Below are 27,543 nucleotides of genomic sequence, written 5' to 3'. Positions count from 1 at the left end.
CTGAACTGGACTAGCCATATACTGTGGCTACAAGAGGTCAGAGGCTAGGAATCCTGCAGCAAATAGCTAATCTCCTGACTCCCCAAAGCCTGAAAACCCGTCCACCAACTACAGGGCACAAGTCAGGACTGTGATGCAAGCTTGCTTGGACGAGTGCCATTCCAGCACACTCAAGAAGCTCAACACCATCCAGGACAAAGCAGTCCGCTTGATTTGCATCCCATCCACAAATATCTACTCCCCCCACCACCAACGCACAGTGGCAGCAGTCTGTTTTATCTACAAGATGCACTGCAGGAACACACCAAAGCTCCTTAGACAGCACCTTCCAAACACACGACTTCTGCTATCTAGAAGAATGGACACATTGGAACACCACCATCTGCAAGCTCCCCTCCACGCCACTTGCTACCCTGACATGGAAATATATAGCTGTTCCTTCAGTGTTGCTGGGTCAAATTCCTGGAACACTCTCCCTAACAGCACTGTGGGTGTACCTACACCACATGGACTGCAGCAGTTCAAGAAGGCAGCTCACCATCACCTGCTCAAGGGCAATTAGGGATGGGCAATAAATGCTGGTCTAGCCAGTGACGCCCATATCCCGTAAACAAATATAAAGAAAATCTAAGCCCTCCAATAAAACCATTCAGGCTTACTGTCAGGCAGATTGCAGAACAGGGTATGTGATCCCCTTCATTTATCCTAAATTTGAAAACACAGTCCCAAAGTATATTATTCTTATAAACCTCACAATTACAACAGAGCTCCCTTTGCCTTCTGTTCCATGATACATTTGTCATTCAATCTCTACAGTCCTTTACCCTATCCCAAGACCTTCCTTTTATTTCTTCCTTCCCCTCCCGCCTTTTGGTATAAAACGCATCACAGTTCTACAGTCTTTCAATTCTGAAGAAGGGTCATATTTGACTCGAAAGATTGACTCTGTTTCTCTCTCCACAGATGCTGCCAAACCGGCTGAGTATTTCCAGAATTTTCTATTTTATTTCAGATTACCAACATCCACAGTATTTTGCTTTTCTTTCTCCTTTCTCTCCACTGTTTTTATCCTATTCTTTATTGAACTAACCCCTTCTTTTCCATTTTGCCTAACTCTTTTGAAAGTCATGTGTCTGGAATTAGTTACCTTCGTTTTCAGCCTTATAACTTATGATTCTCTATGAATACCAGCCTTATATTAAACTTCAGAGGATTCTGCACATAGTAACTTAGGGACGGCGTTCACTCACCCTTTCTGATATGTGTGCCCCATGCAGGCAAAAGCCTCCAGGCCAAACCAGGTTCCATAGGTGAAACACACACCCCAGCTCCTGTGAAAAAAATGTACAACCTGTATTTATACAGAATCTTTAATAACCTCAGAATCCCAAAGCACTTTACCACCAATTAAATATTTATTGAAATGCAGTCATTGCTGTAATGTAAGGAGCTGCAGCAGTCAATTTAGGCACAGCAAGGTTAGACCAACAACAGCAACTTGTATTCATATAGATCCTTGAACATAATAAAATGTCCCAAGGTATTTCACAGGAGCATTATGAAGCAGAATTTGGGCACAGAACCACACAAAATGAGATTAGAGCAGATGGCCAAAAGCATTGTCAAAGAGGTACATCTTAAGGAACGTCTTAAATGAGGAAAGAGAGGTGGAGAGGTTTCAGGAAGGAATCCGAGAGCTGAGTGTCTCTGCAGCTGGCTGAAGGCACGGCCACCAATGCTGGAGCAATTAAAATTGGGGATGCTCAAGAGGTCAGAATTATTTCAGATATCTTGTGAACAATAACAGAAATGATAAGGTGACCTTTTGTCTCTTGAAGTGACCTTGTTTGAAATAAATATATTGGTCACAACACAAGGTGAATTCTCCTGCTCTTCTTTAAATAGTGCCTCGAGGTTTTTATATCTGCCTCTGAAGGATCTCAGTTTAATGTCACATCAGAAAAACTGCATAAAAAACAGGAGGAGTAGAACATTCGGCCCTTCAAGCCTGCTCCATCACTAAGATCATGGCTGATTTTTTTTTTTGCCTCAGCTCCACCTTCCCTCACTCAAAAATGTATCCATCTGTGTTAAATATATCACTATCAATATCCTGGGGTTACCACTGACCAGAAACTGAACTGGACTAGTCATAGTGGCTACAAGAGCAGGTCAGAGGTTAGGAATAACGTGACGAGTAACTCACCTCCTGACTCCCCAAAGCCTGTTCACAATCTGCCGGCACAAGTCAGGAGTGTGACAGGATACTCCCCACTTGCCTGGATGAGTGCAGCTCCCGCAACACTCAAGAAGCTTGACACCGTCCAGGACAAAACAGCCTGCTTGATTGGCACCAAATCCACAAACATTCACTCCCTCCATCACCAATGCATGGTAGCAGCAGTGTCTACCATCTACGAGATGCTCTGCAGGAATTCACCAAGGCTCCTTCTACAGCACCTTCCAAACCCATGACCATTATCGTCTAGAAGGGCAAGGGCAGCAGATAGATAGGAACACCACCATGTGGAGGTTCCCCTCCAAGTCACTCACCATCCTGACTTGGAAATATATTGTCATTCCTTCACTGTCGCTGGGTCAAAATCCTGGAACTCCCTCCCTAACAACACTGTGGGTGTACCTACACCACATGGACTTCAGCGGTTCAAGAAGGCAGCTCACCACCACCTTCTCAAGGGCAACTAGGGATGGGTAATAAATGCTAGCCCAGCCAGTGAAGCCCACATCCTGTGAATGAATGGAAAAAGAACCTTTATAAAACACTGGTTCATCCTTCAACTGGAGTATCGAGCGCAGTTCTGGAACCACACTTTAGGAAGGATAAGAGGTCTCTGGTAAGGGGGCAGAAAAGGTTTATGAAAATGCTTCCAGAGATGAGGAATATCAGTTATATGTATATATCAGAGAAGCTGGAGCTGTTCTCCTTGGAACACAACAGTGAAGTGTTGTAGTGTACAGTGAAAACATCACAAATTTTAGAAAAACTTCTCTGAAGCTCACATTTAAAAGAAAACATTGGACTGAGTTTAAAGACTGTTTCAAAATGCCTCCAAGCTACCAGACAGAATTGTGGATTTCAGACTGGGTCTCCTCTTCCGAGAGGACAAAAGACAATACTAAATTAAATTAAATTATGGTTCATTATGGTCTCGTCCAGGGGATAACAAAATTTTGTTGACGTCTCATTGTAAGAATGTAAATTGTGCCTTGGCCAGGATAAAAGCTAAAATCCACAGATGGGAGAAGTGTCATTTGAAGTGTTGATGCCTTATTTGGGAGATGACTTGGCATTTTGTAAGATCACATGATAACAGCAGCCATCTTAGCTTACCTACAAAAAGCATTGCAAAAGGCAGAACGTGGCAGATCCACTGAGAACCATCTTGAAAAAGCTTCAACCCAGGGAGAGATAGAGAAAGGCCTCTAAAAACTGGTCTGCTGTAAAGTAACTAGGCAGCTAAAAGTGCCATGCCTGCAGAACTAGAAGGAACCATCTCTCTGCCCTATAAACTCTGATTCTACCTACTAAGCTCACCTGTTAAAGCAACCTCCAGAAATTCGACAGTGGAAGCCATCACAACTGCAGAGACAACTTTACAACTTCAAGACCTACACTTCAGACAATACCTCGACTTCAAAACATATCCAGCCTGCACCAAATATGGACCATCTTGATTTACGTTTACAAGTATCGTTTTATCTTCATTTATAACTAAACTTTGTGTATGTGTTAGTAATTTTATCTTTTCTTAAGTAACTTCAAGAGCAATAGAGTGAAATAAACTAACTTTTGCTTTTTTAGGTAAAAAGGCTTTGGTGCTGGGTTATATAAATTGAATTTCTCACTCCACAGGTAATAAAATACACACACGCACACATGGGCAACTTTGAGGAAACGCCTTTTAATGCGTCCATGACAGAAGAAACAGCGATACAGTTCCAAGTAAAGGATGGTGTGTGGTTTGGAGGGAAACTTCCAGGTGGTGGTGCTCCCATGTCTGCTGCCCTTGTGCTCGGTGCTAGAGGTAGCAAGTTTGGAAGGTGCTGCTGAAGGAGGCTTCACAATTTGCTGAAGTGTGTTTTGTGTTTTGTAGATGGCACACACTGTTGCCGCTATGCATTGGTGGTAGAGGGATTGAATGTTTAGGTGATGGGTGGGGTGCCAATCAGGTGGGCTATTTCGTTATGGATAGTGTTGAGCTTATGAGTGTTGTTGGAGTTGCAGTCATTCAGGAAAGCGGAGTATGTTTCATCATACTCCCGATGTGTGCTTTGTAGATGATGGACAGACTTTGGGAGTCAAGAGGCAAGTTACTTGCAGCCGAACTCTCAGTCTCTGACCTGCGTTCCTAGTCACAGTATTTATGTGGCTGGTCCAGTCAAGTTTCTGGTCAATAGTAACCCACAAGAAGTTGATGGTGTGGGATTCAGCAATGGTAATACTGTTGAACACCGAGGGGAGATGGTTCAATTCTCTCTTGTTGGATATGGTCATTGCCTGGCACTTGTGTGGCGCAAATGCACTTGCGACTTACAGCCCAAGCCTGAAATTTGTCCAGGACTTGCTGCATGTGGGTAAGGGTTGCGAATAGTACTGAACACTTTGCAATCATCAGTGGGCATCCCCACTTCTGACCTTGTACTGAAGGGAAGCTCATTGATAAAGCAGCTGAACAGTTTGGGTCTCAGACACTACCCTGAGGAACTTAGGGCTGAGATGACTGGTCTCCCACAACCACAAACACCTTCCTTGTGCTAGGTATGACTGCAACAAGTGGGGAGTTTTCTTTGATTCCCAATGACTTCAATTTTGCTGGGGCTCCTTGAAGACGCACTCAGTTAAATGCTGCCTTAATGTAAAGAGCAGTAGCTATCACCTCATCTCGAGTTCAGCTCTTTTGTTCATGTTGCGATGTAAGAGGTCAGGAGCTAAGTGGTCCTGGTAGAACCAAACTGAATTTCCGTGGGCAGGTTATTACTAAGTATGAGTTTGATAGTACTGTTGATGACGCCTTCCAACATTTTGCCGATGATCGAAAGTAGACTGATGGAGCAGTAATTAGTTAAATTGGATTTGTCTTGCTTTTTGTGAATAGAAAATACCTGGGCAATTTTCCACATTGTCAGGTAGATGACAGTGTTGTAGCTATACTGGAACTATACTATACCGGGGGTAGGCTAATTCTGGAGCACAAGTCTTCAATACTACATCGAAAATGTTGTCAAGGCCCATAGACTTTACCGCATCAAGTGCCTTCAGTTGTTCTTCATATCACATGCAGTGAATCGAATTGCTGAACTAGCATCTGTGATGCTCGGTCCTCAGGAGAATGTCGCCTTGGATTATTCACTTGGCACTTCTGGCTGAAGATGCTTGCAAATGCTTTGGCCTTGTTTTCTTTGCACTGCTGTGCTGGGCTCCCTCAACTTTGAGGATGGGGATGTTTGTGAAACCTCCCACTCCTGTTAATTGTTTACCCACCACTCTTCATGACTTGGTGTGGCAGGACTGCAGAGTTTTGAACTGATCCATTGGTTGTGGGGTTGCTTAGCTCTGTCTATAGCATGCTTCTTCCGCTGTTTAGCGAGTGTGTGTCCTGTGTAGCTTCAACCAGATTCAAACCTCATTTTTAGGTATGTCTGGTGCTGCTCTTGGCATGCTTTTCTGCATTCCTCATTGAACCAGGGTTGATCCCCTGGCTTGACATGGTAAAGTGAGGGATATGCCGGACAATGAGATTACAGATTGAGGTTGAATATAATTCTGCTGCTGATGATCCATAGCATCTCATAGATGGCCAGTTTTGAGGTGCTATATCTGTCTGAATCTATTCCATTTAGCATGGTGGTAGTGCCTTGCAACACAATGGATGGAATCCTCAATGTGAAGATGGGACTTCATCCGCACAAGGCTGCATGGGGAACCTGCGTACATCCTACCAATTTAGTTCAACTTAGTCTACTGCATTCGTTGCTCCCAATGCAGTTTCCTCTACATTGGAGAGACCAAACGCAGACTGGTTGACCGCTTTGCAGAACAACTTCGGTCTGTCCGCAAGCATTACCCAGACCTCCCTGTCGCTTGCCATTTCAACACTCCACCCTGTCCTCATGCCCACATGTCCATCCTTGGCTTGCTGCATTGTTCCAGTGAAGCTCAACGCAAACTGGAGGAACAGCACCTCATCTTCCGACTAGGCACTTTACAGCCTTCCAGACTGAATATTGAGTTCAACAACTTTAGATCATAAACTCTCTCCTCCATCCCCACCCCCTTTCCGATTCTCCCCCTCCTTTTTGTTTTTTCCAATAATTTATAAAGATTTTTCTTTTCCCACCTATTTCCATTATTTTTAAATGTATTTCCATCCATTGTTTTATCTCTACCTTTTAGCCCTTTTCGATTCCTTCACCCCACCCCACCCGGGCTATCTGTACCTTGCTTGTCCTGCTTTCTACCCTTAATTAGCACATTCCTTTAGATAATATCACCACCTTCAACAACTCTTTGTCCTTTTGTCTGTGACATCTTTTGGTTATCTCCACCTATCACTGGCCCTCTACCTAGCTCTTCTTGTCCCAACCTCCCCCCACTCCCTTAAACCAGCTTATATTTCACCCCTTCTCTATTTTTAATTAGTTCTGTTGAAGAGTCATGCGGACTCGAAACATCAACTGTGCTCCTCTCCACCGATGCTGCCAGACCTGCTGAGTTTTTCCAGGTATTTTTGTTTTTGTTTTGGATTTCCAGCATCTGCAGTTCTTTGCTTTCATCCTACCGATACTGTTATGGCATCTGTTACAGGTAGACTGGTGAGGGCTAGGGTCAAGTAGGTTTTTCCCTCTTGTTGGTTCTCCCAAGTCTGGCAGGCAGCCTGGCAGATATGTCCTTCAGGACTTGGCCAGTAATGGTGCTATTGCACCATTCTTGGTGACAGTCACTGAAGTCCCCAACCTGGAGCACACTCTGTGCCATTGCTACTCTCAATGCTTCTTCCAAGTGGAGGAAAACTGATTTATCAGTTGAGGGAGGACAGTAGATGATAATCAATAGGAGGTTTCCTTGCCTATGTTTGATGTGATGTCATAAGACTTCATGGGGTTCAGAGTCAAGTTGAGGACTCCCAGGGAAACTCCTCTTGACAGTATACCACTGTGCTGCCCCACTGACGATAGACAGGACATACCCAGGGATGGTGATGGAGATCTCTGGGGCATTGTCTGTAAGGTATTCGATGAGTATGACTATATCATCTGTGGGGCAGCTCTCCCAATTTTGGCACAAGTCCCCAGGTGTTAGTGAGGAGAACTTTTTAAGAGTTGACTGGGCAGTGTGTGCATTTGTCACATCTGGTACCTAGTTAGATGTCGGATGGTCTGTCCAGTTTCATCCTTATTCAACTTTTCTGTAATGATACAACTACATGGATTGCTAGGTAATTTCAGAGGGAAGTTAAGAGTCAATCACATTCAAATGAAATTTCTTAGACCAGGGAATGGTGGGAATATGGAACACGCTATCACAGGCAGCGAGTGAACCGAATTTTGTCGATACATTTAAGGGGAAGCTAGGCAAGCATAGGAGGAAGAAGGGAATAGGGGGTTATGCTGATAAGAGTCAGATGAGAAAGGATGGAAAGAAGCTTGAGTGAAGCATTAGCATCAAAATGGATTGTTTCAGCCAAATGTTCTATAGCTGTGCTGTATGTTTTCTGTTATTGTATTTAAAAGGATTACATACTAGTAGCAAGAGCAGATAGTGACAATCATCTTCAATCCCTACCAAGCAGTAATCCCACTGGTCACAAGACAGCAAAAATGACGTGAAATTGCAGTAATATGTTGCATGTGTTGCTAATTCATTGGGAGGTAGGTGAGGGAGCAATGATAAGTGGAATAGTCTCCGATTGATGCTCCCCAAGGATTTTTGCTGGGGCCAAATGTATATGGAGCCTTCATGTATATTAATGACTTTTGAATGAAATGGAGAGGTGTATTTCCAAGTTTACAGTTAGCATCAAATTAGGAATATGTTCAACTCTTGTGCCTTTTATGGATTTCCCAGGAGCTTGGGGAGGCTATAGTTCCACATTGCTTTCTCCATGGCAACATCTCGACCAGAGTTGACTTGACAACCAATCAGCACCCTTTTCTTCTGTAGTAAAAATTATGGTGATTGTTTGAAATTTGGCATTCTTGTGTTTGTCCTGATGAGTGCAAGAAAAGAAGATTTGGCAACATGCCTCTCTTTTCAGCAATATTCAAGTTCTGTACTACCAAGCGACTGTTTATTATGATTTTCTAAATGCCCTGCTATTACCTCCTTAATAATGGATTCAGATGTTAGGCTAACTGGCCTACATTTTCTGCTTTCTGTCTCCCTCCTTTGTTGAACAGAGGTGTTACATTTGTGGTTTTCCAATCTGCTGAGACCTTTTCCAAATCCAGGGAAGTTTGGAAGATTACAACCATTGCATCCATTATCTCTGCAATCACTACCTTTTAAACTCTAGGGTACAGGCCATCAGGTCCAGGGGACTTGTCAGCCTTTAGTTTTCCTAGTACTTCTTCTCTAGTGATCGTGATTGTTTCAAGTTCCTCCATCGCTTTTGCCTTCTGATTTTCTACTATTCTTGGAATGCTTCCGTGTCTTCTACTGTGAAGGCAGACACAAAATACTTGTTTAAGTTCTCTTCCATTTCCTTGTTTCCCATTATTAATTCCCTAGTCTCACCCTCTTGGGGACCAGCGCTTACTTTAGCTACTTTTTTCCTTTTTATATATTTGTAGAAGTTATTGCTGTCTGTTTTTATCTTTTTTGCTACTTTCTCTCATACTCAAACTTTTCCCTCTTTATTATTATCTTTAGTCATCCTTTGCTAGTTTCTATAATTTTCCCAATCTTCTGACCTACCACTAATCTTTGCAGCATTGTACATCTTTTCTTTCAATTTGATACAATCCTTAACTTACTTCATTAGCTATGGATTGTGCATCTTTCTCAGTGGAATATATTTCTGAGATATCATCTTAAATGTCTTACCTTTTAATGTATTTTCCCAGTCCACTTTAGCAAGCTCTGTCTTCATACCCTTGTAATTGACTTTATTTAAGACACTAGTTTCAGACCCAAACTTCTCACCCTCAAACCAAAGGTGAAATGCTACCATGTTATGATCACTTTAACCCAGAAGATCCTTTACTATGTAGTCATTTGTTAATCCTGATTGATTACACATTACCAGGTTTGCACATCAATGCAAAAGATAAGGCTGAAGCATTCACAACAATCTTCAGCCAGAAGTGCCAAGTGGATTATCCATCTTGGCCTCCTCCGGAGGCCCCCAGCATCACAGATGACAGTCTTCAGCTGATTCAATTCACTCCACATGATATCGAGAAGTGGTTGAAGGCACTGCATCGGCCCTGACAATATTCCAGCAGTATCATTGAAGACTTGTGCTCCAGAGCTTGCCGTGCCCCTAGCCAAGCTGTTCCAGTACAGCTACAACACTGGCATCCACCCGGCAATGTAGAAAATTACCCAGATATGTCCTGTACACAAAGAGGAGGACAAATCCAACTCTGCTAATTACCGCCCCATCAGTCTACTCTTGATCATCAATAAAGTGATGGAAGGGGTCATCAACAGTACTATCAAGCGGCACTTGCTTAGCAATAACCTGCTCACTGATGCTCAGTTTGGGTTCTGCCAGGATCACCCAACTTCTGACCTCATTACAGCCTTGGTTCAAACATGGACAAAAGAGCTGAGCTCCAGAGGTGAGGTTAGAGCGACATCAAAGCCACATTTGACAGTGTGTGGCATCATAGAGCCCTAGCAAAACTGGAGTCAATGGGAATCATGCGGAAAACTCTCCATTGGTTGGAGTCATACTTAGTACAAAGGAAGGTGGTTTTGGTTGTAGGAGGTCAGTCATCTCTCTTCAGGACATCACCACAGGAGTTCTTCAGGATAGTGGCCTAGGCCCAACCATCTTCAGCTGCTTCATCAATGACCTTCCTTCTTTCATAAGGTCAGAAGTGGGGGGTGTTCGCAAGGTTCAGCGCTATTTGCGACTTCTCAGATACTGAAGTAGTCCATGCCCAAAAGCAGCAAGACCTGGACAATATCCAGGTTTGGGCTGACAAGTGGCAAGTAACATTCGCGCCACACAAATGCCAGGCAATGACCATCTCCAACAAGAGAGAATCTAATCATTGCCCCTTGACATTCGATGGGATTACCATTGCTGAATCCCCCGCTATAAACATCTTGGGGGTTACCATTGACCAAAAATTGAACTGGACTAGCCATATAAATACTGTGGCTACAAGAGCAGGTCAGAGGCTAGGAATCCTGCAGTGAATAACTCACCTCCTGACTCCCTGAGGTTTCCTCCTAACTCCCCGAGGCTTGTCCACCATTTACAAGGCACAATTCTGGAGTATGATGGAATACTCTCTACTTGCCCGGATGAGTGCAGCTCCACAACGCTCAAGAAGCTTGACACCATCCGGGACATAGCAGCCCATTTGAGTGGCACCCCAACCACAAACATTCATTTCCTCCACCACTGATGAACAGTGGCAGCTTTGTGTACCATCCATAAGATGCACTGCAGAAATTCACCAAGGCTCCTTAGGCAGCACCCTTGCAAAACCATGATCACTACCACCAAGATGGACAAGGGCTGCAGACACATGGTAACACCACCACCTGGAAGCTCCCATCCAAGCCAATCACCATCCTGACTTGGAAATATATCGCCTTTCCTGCACTGTCGCTGGGTCAAAATCCTGGAACTCCTTCCCTAGCAGCACTATGGGTGCACCTACATCACAGGGACTGCAGTGGTTCAAGAAGGCAGCTCACCACCACCTTCTCAAGGGCAATTAGGGATGGGCAATAAATATTGGCCTAACTAGTGACGCCCACATCCTGTAAATGAATAAAAACCTGTTCCCTGGGTGGTTTCAGATTTTGTTCTAAGAAATTATACCAGATGCACTATATGTGCTCATCCTCCAGTCTACCTTTGCCAATTTGATTTGCCTAATCTATATGAGGATTAAAATCTCCCATGATTATTGCAATACCTTTCTTACAAGCCCCCCCTACTTTTAAAAAATTTTTTCATGGATGTGGACATTGCTGGCAGGGCCAGCATTTGTTGCCCATCCCTGATTGCCCTTAAACTGAACGGCTTGCTAGGCCATTTCAGATGGCAGTTAAAAGTCAGCCACATTGCTGTGGGTTTGAAGTCAGACCGCATAAAGATGGCAGATTTCCTTCCCTAAAGGATATTAGTGAACCAGATGGGTTTTTACAACAATCGATGATAGTTGTCATGGTCCCGTTATAGTTACAGTTCCTCTTTAGGGGAGGGAATCTGCCATCCATACCCTGTCTGGCTCCAGACGCACATTAATGTGGCTGACTCTTAACTGCCTTCTGAAATGGCCTAGCAAGCCACTCAGTTCAAGGGCAATTAAGGTTGGGCAACAAATGTTGGCGCTGCCAGCAAAGCCCACATCCCTTGAAAGAATTTTAAAAATATATATTTTTGATTTATACTTTGTTTTACAGTGTAGCTACTGTCAGGGGTGGCCTATAAACCACTCCTGTCATGACTTTTTCCTGTTGCTATTTCTTATCTCTATCCAAATTGATTCTACGTTTTGACCCCCAAACCAAGATAATTTCCCACTACTTACTGATCTCACCCTTGATTAACAGAGCTACCCCACCTCCTTTTCCTTTCATCCTGTCCTTCCGAAATGTCAAATACCCTTGAATATTCAGGCCCCAGCTGTGGTTACATTGCAACCATGTCTCTTCAACGGCAATCATATCATACCCATTTATTACTATTTGTGCTATCAATTATCATCTTGTTACGAATGTTGTGAGCATTCAAAGAACACTTAATTCTGTCTTTTTACCATTTTTCTCTACTCTGATCCTATTTGCTGTTGCACTCATAAATTTTTACACTCTGTCCCTTCCTGTCGCACTCTGGTTAGCATTACCCACAACGCTATTCTGCATTATTGCCTTGTCTTTACTCTTTAACTTTCCAAATCCACCACGATCTTATTGAATGGCAGAACAGGCTCAAGGGACCAAACAGCCTACTCCTGTTCCTATTTCTTATGTTCTCAAAGACAGTTTTTGATCATTGGAATTCTCTATCCCAGAGGGCAGTGGAAATTGGGACATTGAATATATTCAAAACTGCATTAGACAGATTTTTGATCTACAAGGGAGTCAAGGGTTATTGGGGCGGCAGACAGAAGGGTGGAGTTAAGGCCTATCCTGGCCAGAAGAAAGGAAGGAAAATATAAATATATCTAAGTCAACTTGGCTCCTTTATAAAATTATTTTATTTTTAAAATGGGCCAAGGCTTAACCCTGATTAGCCATGACTCATTCCAGAGGAATTTCTAACCTTCAGAAACCAGCAGGGACCTTGTCATCTTTAAAGAGGTGCTAATGCCCCTGTGACTGCAGAAAATCAAATTCCAAGGCAACGCACCGATATTCTTTACATCTCCAAGGCAGAACTGTCCAATGGAGTCTGCAAGGACAAAAGGGACCCCGACTCCTCCATTAAACACTTCAAGATTTCAGACAAGGTTAAATACATCCTTTGTCCAACACCCAGGAGAAGTGGTGGAAGATATGTCACTTGACCTTCCCCAAGCTTCTAGAACATGTAATATTGCCATGTGGAACTGAACCCAGGCAGTCTACCATTTTACCATCTAACAGGTAGCAGCAAAAAGAGCTTGGTCCAGGTAAATTGCTTAGCCTTCAACTACACTGTGAACTATTGGAACTTCTGTATCTGTGCCTTCAAGACTAATTCATCTCTACGTGTCTTCTCCCATTGTGGAAATCCTCACTTTTGTAAAGATGGATCACCCTGCAACAGTCAGCTTGCTACTCTCTGAAGGAATACGCCATTGGACTTTTGATTTTTTACTCTGGACTCACGTGAAACCATAACTTTTATTTTTATCATTGTCTTGCCCTTTATCCCCTTTTTTCTCCTTATCCCTCTTTTACTGTATGAATGCAAAAGGGGGTGGACTTTGTGATATCTCTTTCCCACATTTTTGTGTGTGTAAAATAAACTGACCCTCTTATTTGACCTTATCTTGAGTTTGCTGTACAGTTATTAATAGAGGATTGAATCACTTCAAACTGAAGGGGGAAATCAGAAACCAAAAACACTTTTCTGTTTACAGAGGAGTAGTGAGAGGAGAAATCAGGATTGTTTAAATTAATCTCCCTCCTGTCCGTAACAGGCCAGAGTCAGGTCAACCATGATTTTGTTGCATGGCGGAGCAGATTCAAGAGGTCAAATGGCCAACTCCTGTTCATATTTCTTGTGTTCCTATGTTATGTTCTCTCATACTGAAAATACTTAGAGTGGTAAGCTCTATTAAAACTATTTTGGTGCCCCTGTCTTAAAGGTGGTGGGTGGAGAAACCTGCATACAGGGACTGAGGCTTCATTGTATTGCCAACTTCATGCTGTTTATGTCGAAGTTCATTTGACATTTGCAACACACAATTTACTTACCCTTCCCATGACCCATTTGAGTTTTGCATCGTTCGACAGTACTCAAGTCCCTTTTCCAATGTATCTCTGAGAGGACAAAATTAATCTGTTAGAGAGTTAATGGCAGTTTGAGGTACAGCTATTTAGAAATTCTGAACAGTTTATATCAATAGTGGACCTGATGAGGTGGTCCAAACTAGGCTTGTCCAATGATTTGTTAGCATGTATAATACTCACCTGATCTCTCTTGCTCTGTGGTGTGGAAATTTTTCTTGGAAATGTTGTAGTGCTTGCATTACTGCAGATGTGCACTCAACATATGTGTAATCAATCATTATATCACCTGCAGATGAGAATAGAAACATGTTTAATACTGGAGATAGTTTGCAGGCGCTCACTATTCAGGCAGCAGCATCAGCTTGTTTAACATAAGGGGAAAAACATTACAGATACAATATTGAAAATGGTCTTAGATAAGTTATATAAAAAAAGACTGGCATTTATACAGTACCTGTCATGGCCGCAGGATGTCACAAAGCACATTACAGCCAATGATGTACTTTAAAAGCTCAGTTAGTGTTGTAATGTCGAATACATGGTAGTCAATTTCCACATAGCAAGCTCCCACAAACAGCAATGCAACAATGACCAGATAATCTGTTTTGTGATGTTGGTTTGAGAATAAAAATTTTTCCAGGACACTGGGAAGAACTCCCTGCTCTTCTTCAAAACAGTGCCATCAGATATTTTACATCCATCTGAGAAACACCATCTCTGACAGTGCAGCACTCCTTCAACGCTGCAGCCTTGATGTTTGCGCTGAAGTCTCGGAGTGGGACTTGAACCCACAGCTTTCTGACTCAGAGGAGAGTGCTTCCAACCGAGTCATGGCTGCCCTAAACCCAGATGATTAAATTAATGCAAGAAAGTAGGACAAGAAAATATTATTGGATATTAGTTAAAAGCAAATTTCAAATTGTCATCAGGAAGATCTTTTATTCAATGTAGCAACACACATTTGGGAAAAAAAACACCAACACTATTCCAGCAACAGCATTGAGGTGATTCAAAATATAATTAGACCCCATAATGAGAAGTTTATCATACTAACAACTTTTGGCAGGCTGTGAATGAGGAAGATTGTTTCAGTCCTAGTTGTTACCCCTCCCTTAAACTTTTCCCCAACATTGATGACTGTATCAGCACAGCTTCCTGCTCTCACCCCGCAATGGAAAATTTCACTTTGCTTCCAATTTATATCCATCCCTTGCCTTTGTATAATCTGCCTCCTTCTCTTCCCTTCCTATCCTCAACGTCATTATCTCCATTTCTGAAGATAGGCCATCAATCAATGCCTACTGACTCGCAGGTTAGGGGTGAACATGTGGCTGAAGGAGTGCTGTGAGAAAGAGATATTCCATTTCATGAACACTAGCACCAGTACTGAGACAGGAAGGCACTGTATCATTGGGAGAAGCTCCACCTGAACCGGGCTGGGACCAGGGTCCTAGCAGAAAGGATAAATAGGGCGGTCACAAGGACTTTAAATTTGCAAGTTTGGTGAATGGCTCGGTGGAAAAGGTAATATAATTAGTAGTTCAAAAACAAAAGGGAAGAGAGTGGAATAACAGTTAGAAATTGTGCTTGAGGCACTAAGGTAAAGGGAAAACAAAAATACGTAAAGTAATTAAACCAGGAGAGAGAAATAAGAAACATGAGAGTAAAACATTAGAACAGAAGGATGTTAGGATAAGCATTTTTCATATAAAAGTATGTTGTGTAAGGAATAAGTTGAATGAAATGCAGGTATAATTCAATTTTGAGGGTCTGTCATGCTGGCAATTACAGAGGAGGAAGGATAAGTACAAGGGCGAGGTGTCCAGTAACACAGGTCTTCTGTTTTCCGGATGGTTATACCCTAGGGGTACCCTGGAATATGCATTAGCGTCTCCTCAGAAGTCCCCACGCACGGACTACACGGGAATTGCCCGGAAAGTTCCAATTTCCGTTGGGCAATTACCATTGTCTGGAACCCTCCAAAACTCTGACTTAAAGTAGGAGACTTCAGATGGTTCCAACTTACTTTGCAGAATAGTTAGCCAAGAAAAGTTAGAAGGATTAAAACCAGTTCTAATTCCCAGGTGATTAAGGAACTGACACCGTCCCCCACCGCCCGACTATCACCCCTGCAACACCCCGACTACTCCCCCCTGCAACACCCGACTACTCCCCCCTGCAACACCCGACTACTCCCCCCTGCAACACCCGACTACTCCCCGCTGCAACACCCGACTACTCCCCCCGCAACACCCGACTACTCCCCCCTGCAACACCCGACTACTCCCCCCTGCAACACCCGACTACTACCCCCTGCAACACCCGACTACTACCCCCTGCAACACCCGACTACTCCCCCCTGCAACCCCCCGACTACTCCCCTCTGCAACCCCCCGACTACTCCCCTCTGCAACCCCCCGACTACTCCCCCTGCAACCCCCCGACTACTCCCCACTGCAACCCCCCGACTACTCCCCCCTGCAACCCCCAACTACCCCCCCCACAACCCCCCATCTACCCCACCATTCCCCCAACAACCCCCCGACTACCCCCCCAATAAACCACCCCCCATCTATCACCCCCACAACCCCCCGACAACCCGCCAACTATCCCCCCCAACAATCCTCGACTTCCCACCCCGACAACCACCCCGCCCCACTCCCTTATTAAGCCTCCCGATCGAGCAATTAAACTCACCAGAATACGGCAACTAGTGCTGCAAAAAGGGGGCATGGCTTGGCTTCCCCCGACAATCGTACGCACGAGTGAAGGACTCCAGAACCGGTACGCTGCACATTTCTCAGGAGGCCCGTGTCAGAAGTTCAGGGTGAGAAATATGGAGCTCCGATGTAGGGTAAGTAAATAGGAACGAAGTGACAATCTGACGGTGATTGCTACTCCATAGAAGATTTGGGCTATTCACAGAATCACACAGTGCAGAAGAGGCCCTTCGGCCCATCGAGTCTGCGTGAGAAACACCTGACCTACCTACCTAATCCCATTTACCAGCACTTGGCCCATAGCCTTGAATGTTATGACGTTCCAACTGTTCATCCAGGTACTTTTTAAAGGATGTAAGGCAACCTGCCTCCACCACTCCCCCAGGCAGCGCATTCCAGACCATCACCACCCTCTGGGTAAAAAAGTTTTTCCTCACATCCTCCCTAAACCTCCTGCCCCTCACCTTGAACTTATGTCCCCTCGTGACTGACTCTTCAACTAAGGGGAACAGCTGCTCCCTATCCACTCTGTCCATGCCCCTCATAATCTTGTACACCTTGATCAGGTCGCCCCTCAGTCTTCTCTGCTCCAACGAAAACAACCCAAGTCTATCCAACCTCTCTTCATAACTTAAATGTTTCATCCCAGGCAACATCCTGGTGAATCTCCTCTGCACCCCCTCCAGTGCAATCACATCCTTCCTATAATGTGGCGACCAGAACTGCACACAGTACTCCAGCTGTGGCCTCACCAAGGTTCTATACAACTCCAACATGACCCTACTTCTGTAATCTATGCCTCAATTGATAAAGGCAAGTGTCCCATATGCCTTTTTCACCACCCCACTAACATGCTCCTCCGCCTTCAGAGATCTATGGACACACATGCCAAGGTCCCTTTGTTCCTCGGAACTTCCTAGTGTCATGCTGTTCATTGAATACTTCCTTGTCAAATTACTCCTTCCAAAGTGTAACATAACCATAAACTGTATCTGGGTGGATGAGCTAAGTGGCCCCTTCTTAATCTGCTTCTATGAGGTGTACTTATAGGAGGGACTACTTCAAATGGGGCTGAGAGAACGTAGGACACTGGGCCCCACAATGACACACTTAGAAATCGAAGATATATTAAAGCCCAGGTGCAGACAAATCACTTGAGTAGACGGTCACATGCTCAATAGAGATAAAAACAAAAAACTGTGGATGCTGGAAATCCAAAACAAAAACAGAAATACCTGGAGAGACCTGTTGAGTTTTTCCAGGTATTTCTGTTTTTGGTCACATGCTCAATTTCAGAGTCCATGCAGGAGTCATCTGAAGCTCTAAGGAGCAAATGCAGATAGACTGGTACATGTAGGGAGACAGGAGGGAAAGGATGGGAGTCATGATAACAAAAATCTTACCAATAATTCCACATAAAAAAGGAGGGGCCATATGGAGTCTGGCAGATTACATATCTATTCCTTTCCTAAACACTTGTCTGCAAAATACTGATTGTCTATTTAAAGTTGGTCCTTGATTGGCATACCTAGAGTATCCAGCAAGCAAGGTAGGGTTACTGGCCGAGTCCACTGTGTACATGGTCTAGACAACGGAAAGCAGTGTGACTCAATGGCTTATAACTGGATCAAATTGAACTTCTCCCTTCATATTCTAAATGTAGTGCAAGCCCTTCTTGCTTAGATAGGTAGATTGTATAGAGCAACACCTGGTCTTTGAATTTCAGTCTTAAACAATTTAATGCTGAGACCTCACACATCAATTCAGCTTCAAGGAGATAAAAGACACAAACAGAATCAAATGGGGGTTGTAACTATTCTTCAAATGGCGGTTTTTAAGATAAAATCTCAAATTCTATTTCACACCGTCAGTGTTCTACTGATCAGTATCTACACTTACTGTATGAGGAACTGACCTGCTTGAGAATTTATTAAGATTTATTTCTATCAAAGCAAATTTTTTGGTTATATACATTGAAGGAATTTACCAAAAACCTCTGATGGGTTCAGAAGCTCCAGCAGTCGTCCCCCGCGCTTTGTCTCGTACGTGGCAAATCCACCATCAGGGTTTCTCATACTAAGCAGCTGTAATGAGAAAAGAGGGATTTTTAAAAATTCATTTACGGGATGTGGGCATCGCTGGCTGGGCCAGAATTTATTGCCCATCCCTAATTGCCCTTGAGAAGGTGGTGGTGAGCTGCCTTCTTGAACTGCTGCAGTCCCTGTGGTGTAGGTACACCCACAGTGCTCTAAGGGAGGGACTTCCAGTATTTTGACAGAGCGATGGTGCAGGAAAGTCAATATATTTCCAAGTCAGAATGGTGAGTGGCTTGGAGGGAATTCCAGGCGGTGGTGTTCCTGTGTGTCTGCTGCCCTTCTAGATGTTAGTGGTCGTAGGTTTGGAGCTGTCTAAGGAGCCTTGGTGGGTTTCTGCAGTGTATCTTGTAGATGGTACACACTGCTGCCACTGTTCGTCAGTGGAGGAGGGAGTGAATATTTGTGGATGTGGTGCCAATCATGCTGGCTGCTTTGTCCTGGATGGTGTCAAGCTTCTTGAATGTTGTTGGAGCTGCACTCATCCAAGCAAGGGAAGAGTATTCCATCACACTCCTGACTTGTGCCTTGCAGATGGTGGGCTGGCTTTGGGGAGTCAGGAGGTGAGTTACTCTGCTCTTGTAGCCACAGTATTTATATGGCTAGCCCAGTTCAGTTTCTGGTCAATGGTAACCGCCAGGATGTTGACAGTGGGGGATACAGTGATGGTGATGCCATTGAATGTCAAGGGGCAATGATTAGATTCTCTCTTGTTGGAGATGGTCATTGCCTGATACTTGTGCGGCACGAATTAGATTAGGTGCAATAAAACCTCAACATTTTGGAAATATTTAGCAGATCGGGCAGCACCTGTGGAGAGAGAAACAGAGTTAAAATTACAAGTTGATGACGATGCTCTGGTGAAAGGTCATTGATCTGAACATTAACCCTGTTTCTCTCTCCATAGATGCTGCCTGACCTGAGAATTTCAAGCATTTTATGCTTTCATTTCAAGTAAATTGTTGCCTCACCTTGAAGGGATTGCTTAGCCTTGGATGGTGGTCAGAGAAGAGTTGAAATATCAGGTGTTGCATATCCTGCCCTTTCGTGGAAAGTTACCATGGGAAGGGAAGAGGGTGATCAAAGAATAGACCATGGTGTCACGGAGGAAAGGAAGGCTGAAAGGAGAGGTGAGGGAAAGATGTTGGGTGGTGGCATCGTGCTGGAGGTGGTGGAAACGAAGAAGGGTGATATGTTAAGTGTGGAGGCTAGAGAGATTAAGGAAAAGACAAAGGGAACCTTATGATTCTGGGAGACAGAGGAGGGATAAGGTCTTCCAGTGTGGGGAATGGAACGGACACGGTCAAGTGCCCTGACAACTACGGTGGAGGGAATCATTAGTTGAGGAAAAAGAAAGTCATATTAGAAACACTGGTATGGAAGGTGGCATCATCAGAACAGATGTGAAGGAGACAGAGAAACTGAGAATGGAATAAAGTCATACAGGAAGTGGAGTGGGAAGGAGTGTAATCATGATAGCTGTGGGAGTCAGCGGGCAATACCCTATTTCCAGAAATGGAGACAGAGAAGTTGAGCAAGTCAAGGGATTATTCAGAGATGAACCATGTAATGGCACGGCAAGAATGGAAATTGGAGCAAGGTTCATGAAATCTTTCAGTTTGGGCAAGAGCAGGAAATGATACCAATGCAGTCTTCAATGCTATGGAACAAGAGGTGAGGGAGTGGACCCGAGTAGGACTGAAAAAAAAGAATGTTCCATATATCCCATGAAAAGGCAGGCACAGTTAGGACCCATGCAGATTTCCAAAGCAACACCTTTTATTTGGTGGAAGTGAGTGGAGTCAAAGGACAAGTTGGTCAATCAAGTGCAAGTTCAGCCAGCAAAGTGTGGTCGATGGGGCCTGCGTCTAAGGGATGAAAGTAGAGGTATCAGAGTCGGCTTGGGTCAGGAAACTGGAAACTGTTAAAGTGATGCAGGGCATCAGAAGAGTTGCAGATGTTGGTGAGAAGTGACTGGACAAGGCAAGAAAAAGTAGAGTCAAGATAGGAAGAAATCAGTCTGTGAGGTAAGAACAAGCTGAAATGAAGAGTTTACCAGGCAGTCCTGTTTGTGGACCTTGGAAATGAGGTAGAAGTGGGCTGTGTGGGGTTGAGGATCTAAGAGGTCGGAGGCCATGGAGGAAGATCTCCAAAAAAGATGAAGTCAGTGGCTGACTGGAAAATTATGGTTTGACTTTTAGTAGCATGGTCATAGTCCAGGGGGAGGTAAGAGAATGTGTCAGAGTTGGCATTCCATCTCACCAAATAACTGCATCATTCTTGCCAACAGGTTTAATGTTAATGTTACGGTTGGACATGAGTGAATGGAATTCTGCAAGTTCAGAGGGAGGTAGGTTAGGCTGAGTGAGCAGAGTAGATAAATTGAGACAGCCAATGCAACACCAGCAGTTCCCAATGAAAGGATCTACAGATGGTAAAAGGCCAGAGGGAGGGGTCCATGTGGAATGAGAATTTTGAAGACAGGTGAAGGGGTCCACTGAAGAGGGAACACGCTTAGTCAAAGAAGTGGATGAGGAGGCGAAAGCAGCAGAAGAACTACTACTCATTGTTGTGCCATGCTGAGGCCTGATTGTTCGGGGTCAGATCCACTCTTCAATGACCTCCATTACCTACTCCCCTTCCCACGGCACCTACCCTACAAGTTCAGGAGGTGCAACACCTGCCCCTTGACCTCCTCCCTCCCACCGTCCAGGGCCAAAACACTCCTTCTAGGTGAAAGTACTTGTACTTGTTTAGATGTGGTATATTGCCACGCCATACAATTGCCTCTACATTGGGGAAACCAAATGCACACTGGGTGATCACTTGGCAAAACACCTCTGTTGTCTGCAGACCCTGAGCTTGCGATTGCCTACCATTTTAATTTCTCCGCCTCACTCCCACTGATCCCTCTGTCCTTGGCCTCCAACACGGTTTTAATAAAACTCAATGGAAGCTCAAGAAACAGCACGTCGTCTTTTGGTTGGATCATCGCAACCTTGGCGAGTTCAACAAATTAGAACATAACCATTTTTTCTACCAGAAGTTGTTGGTAATAATTTTGCAATTGCCATTTAAACCTCTTATTTTTTCACTTGTCCCATTATGATTCCCCTTTACCTTACACCATTAAACTTTTATCCCTCCAAACTTCTTTTTGTTCTTTCCTCCCTTCCCTTCCTCCGCAACCCCTTTCCTCTGTACTTGCTTTAAACCCATCACATCTCTAACTTTTTTCCAACTCTGATAAAAGGTCTTTGAATTCAAACATTAACTTTCTTTTGCTCTCCAAAAATGCTGCCAAACCTGAAAATTTCCAGAAATTTCATTTTTTAAAATTTCAGATTTCTATTATCTGCACCATATTGCATTACGGAAGGTGCAATTGTCCCCGATTTTCCAGAAATCAAACAAAATCTAAATGTGTATATATATATATATATATATAATATATATATATAATATATTTGAATATATGTGTACACTATTTGGATGTTAAGGAAAAGAAAAAAGCCAAATTAATACTATGAAATTTGCTCTGTACAACTCGTTAACAATGATAGACTGTGCATTTTGTTTTGCTCTTGAGTCGAGGACAATACTGCACTTACTACACCCCCTCCCCTTAGTTGCCTTAGGGGTGATGCGTCTCCTTGAACTGCTGCAATCCTGTGACGATATGCCTTCATGCCGGTTGCAACTTATTTTGTTTAAATGACTGGCAGCCACAGTAGATGATCTTAAGAGAGCACTAACAGTGTGTCAGAACCTACTCCAGTCCCACATTTACTTCCTCAGTGGGCATTGGTCAACCAGCTGCATTTTTTTCCATATCTGACAGTCATTTCTGTCATTTGTCATTTCTTTCTGACCCAATTTATTGAACTCAGTTCATAACTCACTACACTGAAATCCCAACTGCTAGTTTGTTAGTGTAGTATGACAGTCATTACACTGCTAGTTTGATAGTGTAGTATCACAGTCATTACACTGTTAGTTTGTTAGTGCAGTATCACAGTCACTACACTGCTAGTTTGATGGTGTAGTATCACAAACACTACACTGCTGGTTTGATTGTGTAGTCTCACAGTCACTACACTGCTAGTTTGATAGTGAAGTATGATAGTCACTACGCCGCTGGTTTGTTAGTGTAGTATCACAGCCAGTATACTGCTAGTTTTTTGGAGGTGGTTGGTTCTCCGGTTATCTCAGGTTGGAGGGTATCTTCAGGATCTCCCACATTCAATCACCTTGGCTGCTTGGATGAATTGCAACTTGTTTGATGACTTTCTGATGGAATTCTGTCTGATTTAAAAGCTGACAGAAAACATGGCTGTCTCATCATGTGACCTTTTCCATACAAGGTGGGTGGTTCAGGCAATTATATGCCTGTTTGTGAATTTCACACCTTGACAGTTTGAGACCACCAGTGTCTTTATATTTGAAGGATGCATTCAATTTGATAACACCCTTTTGAATTGTTTCAGGAAAGGGCACTGAGTCAACATCAATCTGGAATGTCCCAGTTGTTCCCTTGAGAGGGTTTCAATCCACAAAAGAAGTCATGTGATCCTCAGGCAGCTATCTTTTTGCAGACTTTTGTGGTCAGTTTTAAAATATAAAAGTTAGCTTGAAGTCTAGAATATACAGGGACATGACAAATGCTTCTGTTTCATGTACAGTAATGGTCCTGGCTGGTTGGGTCTCTACTGGCTATAGAGCTGACAATCCCTGCTCAGCTCCTCATGCCCCCCACATTCACTAGTGACGCCCACTGCTCCACGTGCAATAAGTCCTCTTGCTCCAGGTATAATTCCTCACCCACTTATATTTGTCAGTGGGTGGAGGTGTGGGAGGAATGAGTTGTACACACTTGTTAACCCTGCTTACCACATTGACAGCATCAAACAGTCGCTCCTCAGAGATGTGCTCTGTTATGAAGGGACACTTCTCTTGCAACAGCATTATAGACTTCAAGCCTTCTGCCGTACAATCTGCTACAATCCAGCCACAGTCACGAGTGCTAAATGAGAAACCACCCTGCAACACAAAGCACCAGCAAAGTTACAACGAGCATTGACTCTGTGTTGGATGGGGGATGGGGAGGGGAAGCAATCTGACAGCTGAACTGCTACAGAAGGAAACCCATTGGAGTGATCCTAGGAGCAGGAGTATTACATCGCTTGTCACATCCTACCAATCAGACAAAATTTTCTATCCCTAGTTTGTCACATACCTCTCAACCAATTACCAACCTATGTCACAATGTTTACCCTTGTTTTGCTAATAATCTCTTGTGAAATGCCTTCTGAAAGTCTATATAGACAACATCTACATAAACTCAAAAAGCTAAAAGCTACTGCGGATGCTGGAAATCCAAAACAAAAACAGAATTACCTGGAAAAACTCAGCAGGTCTGGCAGCATCGGCAGGGAAGAAATCAGTTAACTGATTTCTAATTTTTAAGAAACGTTAACTGATTTCTTCTCCGCCGATGCTGCCAGACCTGCTGAGTTTTTCCAGGTAATTCTGTTTTTGATCTACATAAACTCCCCTATCCAGAATAATGACCTTGAACTAGATTAGTCAGGCCCTTCACAAATCTGTGCTAACACTCCTTGATCATCCGATACCTGTCCAAGTGCTTAGCTACTCTGTTCCTGAGCAATCTTAGCAACTGCCCAACAATTTGTCATCGAAACCATCAGCAAATGGGTCAATTATCATATCTGTATGATTTCAATAAGCCTCATGCTTGCTGTACCTGCATGCTAGCTTTTTGTGTTCATTGTCTGAGTACACCCAAGTCTCAATGAGCACCAACATTTACAAGTTTCATAACTTTTAAAAAATATTGTTTTTCTATTATAAGGAAACTGAATAACCCCACAGTTCTCCACATTATACTCCATTTACATCTTGTTGCCTGCTCACTTAACCTGTCTATATCTCTTTGCAGCTTCTTTGTGTCCCTGTCACAGCTAGCATTCCCACCTAGCTTTGTATTGTCAGCAAACTTAGATACATTACTCTCTGCCTCTTCATCAGTCATTAATATAGACTGTAAATAGCTGAGGCACTGATCCTTGTGGCACTCTACTAAGCACAACCTGCCAACTTGAAAATGCCCATTTATCTCTTCTCTCTGCTTCTTCTCTGTTAACTAATCCTCTTTCCTTGCTAATATAACACAGCCAACTCCATGCTCCCTTATCTTGTATATTAACCTTTTGTGTGGCACCTTATTGAATGCCTTTTTGGAATTTCAAGCATACTACAATACTCAAATTTTTGAAACAGGATTTCCCTTTTATAAAACCATGTTGACTTGTTCTAAGCATACCATGCTTTTCTAAGTGCATTGTTAAGACTTCCTTAATAATAGATCCCAGCACTTTCCTAACAGGCCTGTAGGTCAGTTTTTTCTCTCCCCTCTTTCTTGAATAGCGGTGTTACATTTGCTAACTTCCAATATGTTGGGACTGTTCCCGAATCTAGGGAATTTTGGAAAATCCAAAAGCCAGAGCATGCACTATCTCTGTAGCGACCTCTTTTAGGACAATAGGAAGTAGGCCACCAGGTCCTAGGGATTTGTTCACTTCTAGTCCCTCCAGTTTCTCCAATATTTTTTCTCTGCTTATATCAATTCCCTCACTCTTTTTAGCCTTCAGGTTACCTTCTAATTCTGGGATGTAACTTATTTCTTCTGATGGTGAAGACGAAATATTTATTTAATGTACCTGCCAAGTCCTCATTTCCCCATGATAATTTTGCCAGTTCTCTGCTTCTAAGGGACCAATGTTTACTTTAGCTACTTTCTTCCTGTTTATATACTTATAAATGCTCTAACAATCTGTTTTACATACCTGGACAGCTTATTCTCATATCGTATTTTTCCCTTCTTCATTAACTTTTTGGCAGCCTTTCACTGGTTTCTACAACTCTCCCAATCCTCAGACTTACTACTATTATTTGCAACATTTTCAGTCTCTTAATATAATACTATCCTTAACAAGCCAGGGGTGGATCTTTTCCACTGAGTTTTTGTTTTTCACTGGAATATCTTTTGTTGAACATTTTGAATAATTTCTTTAAATGTTTCCCACTTATTTACCGCCATACCTTTTAGTCTATGTACCCAATCAACTAGCTAGCTCTCTCCTCATAGCTATGCAATAGGTTCAAGGTTCCTGTTTGCGATTGGAGTATGTTGTTTTTAAACTTAGCATGGAATTCAATTATATTATCACTATCTCTCAGTGATTCTTTTACTATACATTACTAATTAACCCTACCTTACTGCACAATATTAGATGTAAAATAGCTTTATCCCTAGTTGGTTCCACAACCCATTGCTCCAGGAAACATCACAGAAGTATTCTACAATCTCATCTTCCAGGTCAGCTTTGCCAATATGATTGGTCCTGTCGATATGAAGATTAAAATCCCCCACACCTATTGCATTGCCTTTGTTACAAACTCCAATCATTTCTTGCTTAATGCGCTGTCCAAAAGTATAATTACAGTTAGGGGGCCTATAAACTACTCCTACCTGGGTTTTCTGATCCTTGCTATGCCTAATCTCCACCCATATTGATTCTACTTCCTGATTTTGAGCCAAGATCCTTTCTCACTAATGTCCTTATGTCATCCTTTATTATCAATGTTCCTCCTTTTCAGTACTGCCTGCTTCAAATATTGTGTACCCCGGGTCACCTTGCAACTCTGTCTCTGCAATGGGGATTTGATCTAAACCATTTATTCCTGTTTGTGTCACTATTCTGGATGCTCCACGCATTCAAATAAGGTGACTTCAATTTTATTTTTTCCTACTATTCCCTGCAAGGACTTTACTCTCTAATGTACTATTACCAATAAACACTTTGTCCCTTCCTATCTCACTCAGCTTCTCTTTACCCACACTAATATACTTTTTTATTGCCTCAACTTTTATCTTTGGATTTCTAAATTTCTCTTCACCCGAATTCTCCTCCACTCCTTTGTTAGCTTAAAGCCGTTTTCCCTACTCTGACCATATTTGCTGGTGCCCCGTTGTTTATACGTTCTGTCCCTTCCTGTCACACTCTGGTTAGCATTACCCATTTTGCTACTCTGCACCATTGCCTTGTCCTTCCTCCTTAACTTTCCAAATCTCCCCTGGTGTAAACCCACCCCACTATTTAGTTTAAAGCCCCCTCTACAGCCCCAGTTATATGACTCGCCAGAACACTGGTCCCACCACAGCTCAGGTGAACCGCTCCAATGATACAGCTTCCATATTAATGAGAAAAGAGACATGGCGAAGCTTTTTGTCTTGCACTCATCAGGTCACTTCGCAAGAATATCAATATAAGGGGTAAACAACAATTTATACTGTATGAGAAGAGAGTGCTGATTGATTGGCAAGTGGACTCTGAATTGGTTGCTGTGTTGCCATGGAGAATGCACCAGTTGATGGTGACTGACAGTTAACTGCCAAGCATTGTTTGAAATTTAAACCAGGCAGCTTGACTCTGACTGGTCAAGACGTTGCCCTGGGGAATGAGCCAGCGAATGGCTGTCACTGATTTTGTTTAGCTGAAACAGGTGCAATGTGTGTACATGTTCTTTCTGTCTGCAAAGAATATATGTAGCTTCCAGTGCATGCAAATACTCCAAACTGTGAGCCTGACTGACAATCCTAAATTGGTTGTCAGTGTAATTCTTAGCACACTGAGGGTTATTCAGCAAATGCTGTCCAATCACGGAATCACATCTAATGTTGGACACTGTGTTTTGAGTTTTGCAAGCACGGGCTGGTTGGGTACGGTATGTACCTTGCCTGTTACGAACAGCAGCTGGGACATGCTGTTTGCTATGATCCGCCTGTCTTTGGGATGTATGGCCTACATACCTAGCATCACACTGGCACTGAATATCATATACCACATTACTCATTTGTGTGACAGGCAGAACATCTTTTTGGCTGGACGGCAGCATCCTGTTAGTGGCAAAAAACACTCATGCTGTTACTGCATAGAAGAAGTGTGAAACAGCTAGCTTCACCTGCTGCTCAAATTTTTGAGATACCTTGTCCTTCCAG

General features: G+C 43.2%; 1 protein-coding gene across 2 annotated transcripts in view; it reads right to left on the bottom strand.

Annotated features, from left to right (window-relative positions):
• lss (lanosterol synthase (2,3-oxidosqualene-lanosterol cyclase)) overlaps positions 1-27,543 on the bottom strand; it is a 144,137-nt gene that overhangs the window by 18,497 nt on the left and 98,097 nt on the right. For both annotated transcript variants that reach the window (XM_078551676.1, XM_078551677.1), the window contains exons 15-19: positions 23,352-23,501; positions 18,356-18,452; positions 13,829-13,934; positions 13,613-13,678; positions 1,251-1,331 (exon numbers count right to left, since the gene is read on the bottom strand). In XM_078551676.1, coding sequence (XP_078407802.1) covers positions 1,251-1,331; positions 13,613-13,678; positions 13,829-13,934; positions 18,356-18,452; positions 23,352-23,501 — 500 coding nt within the window. The remainder of the gene's footprint in view (positions 1-1,250; positions 1,332-13,612; positions 13,679-13,828; positions 13,935-18,355; positions 18,453-23,351; positions 23,502-27,543) is intronic.

This window comes from Cetorhinus maximus, chromosome 11, assembly GCF_964194155.1.
Source record: "Cetorhinus maximus chromosome 11, sCetMax3.hap1.1, whole genome shotgun sequence".
Lineage (NCBI taxonomy): Eukaryota > Metazoa > Chordata > Chondrichthyes > Lamniformes > Cetorhinidae > Cetorhinus > Cetorhinus maximus.
Note: the sequence above shows the minus strand (reverse complement) of the source record. Positions and strands in the feature narration are given on the sequence as shown.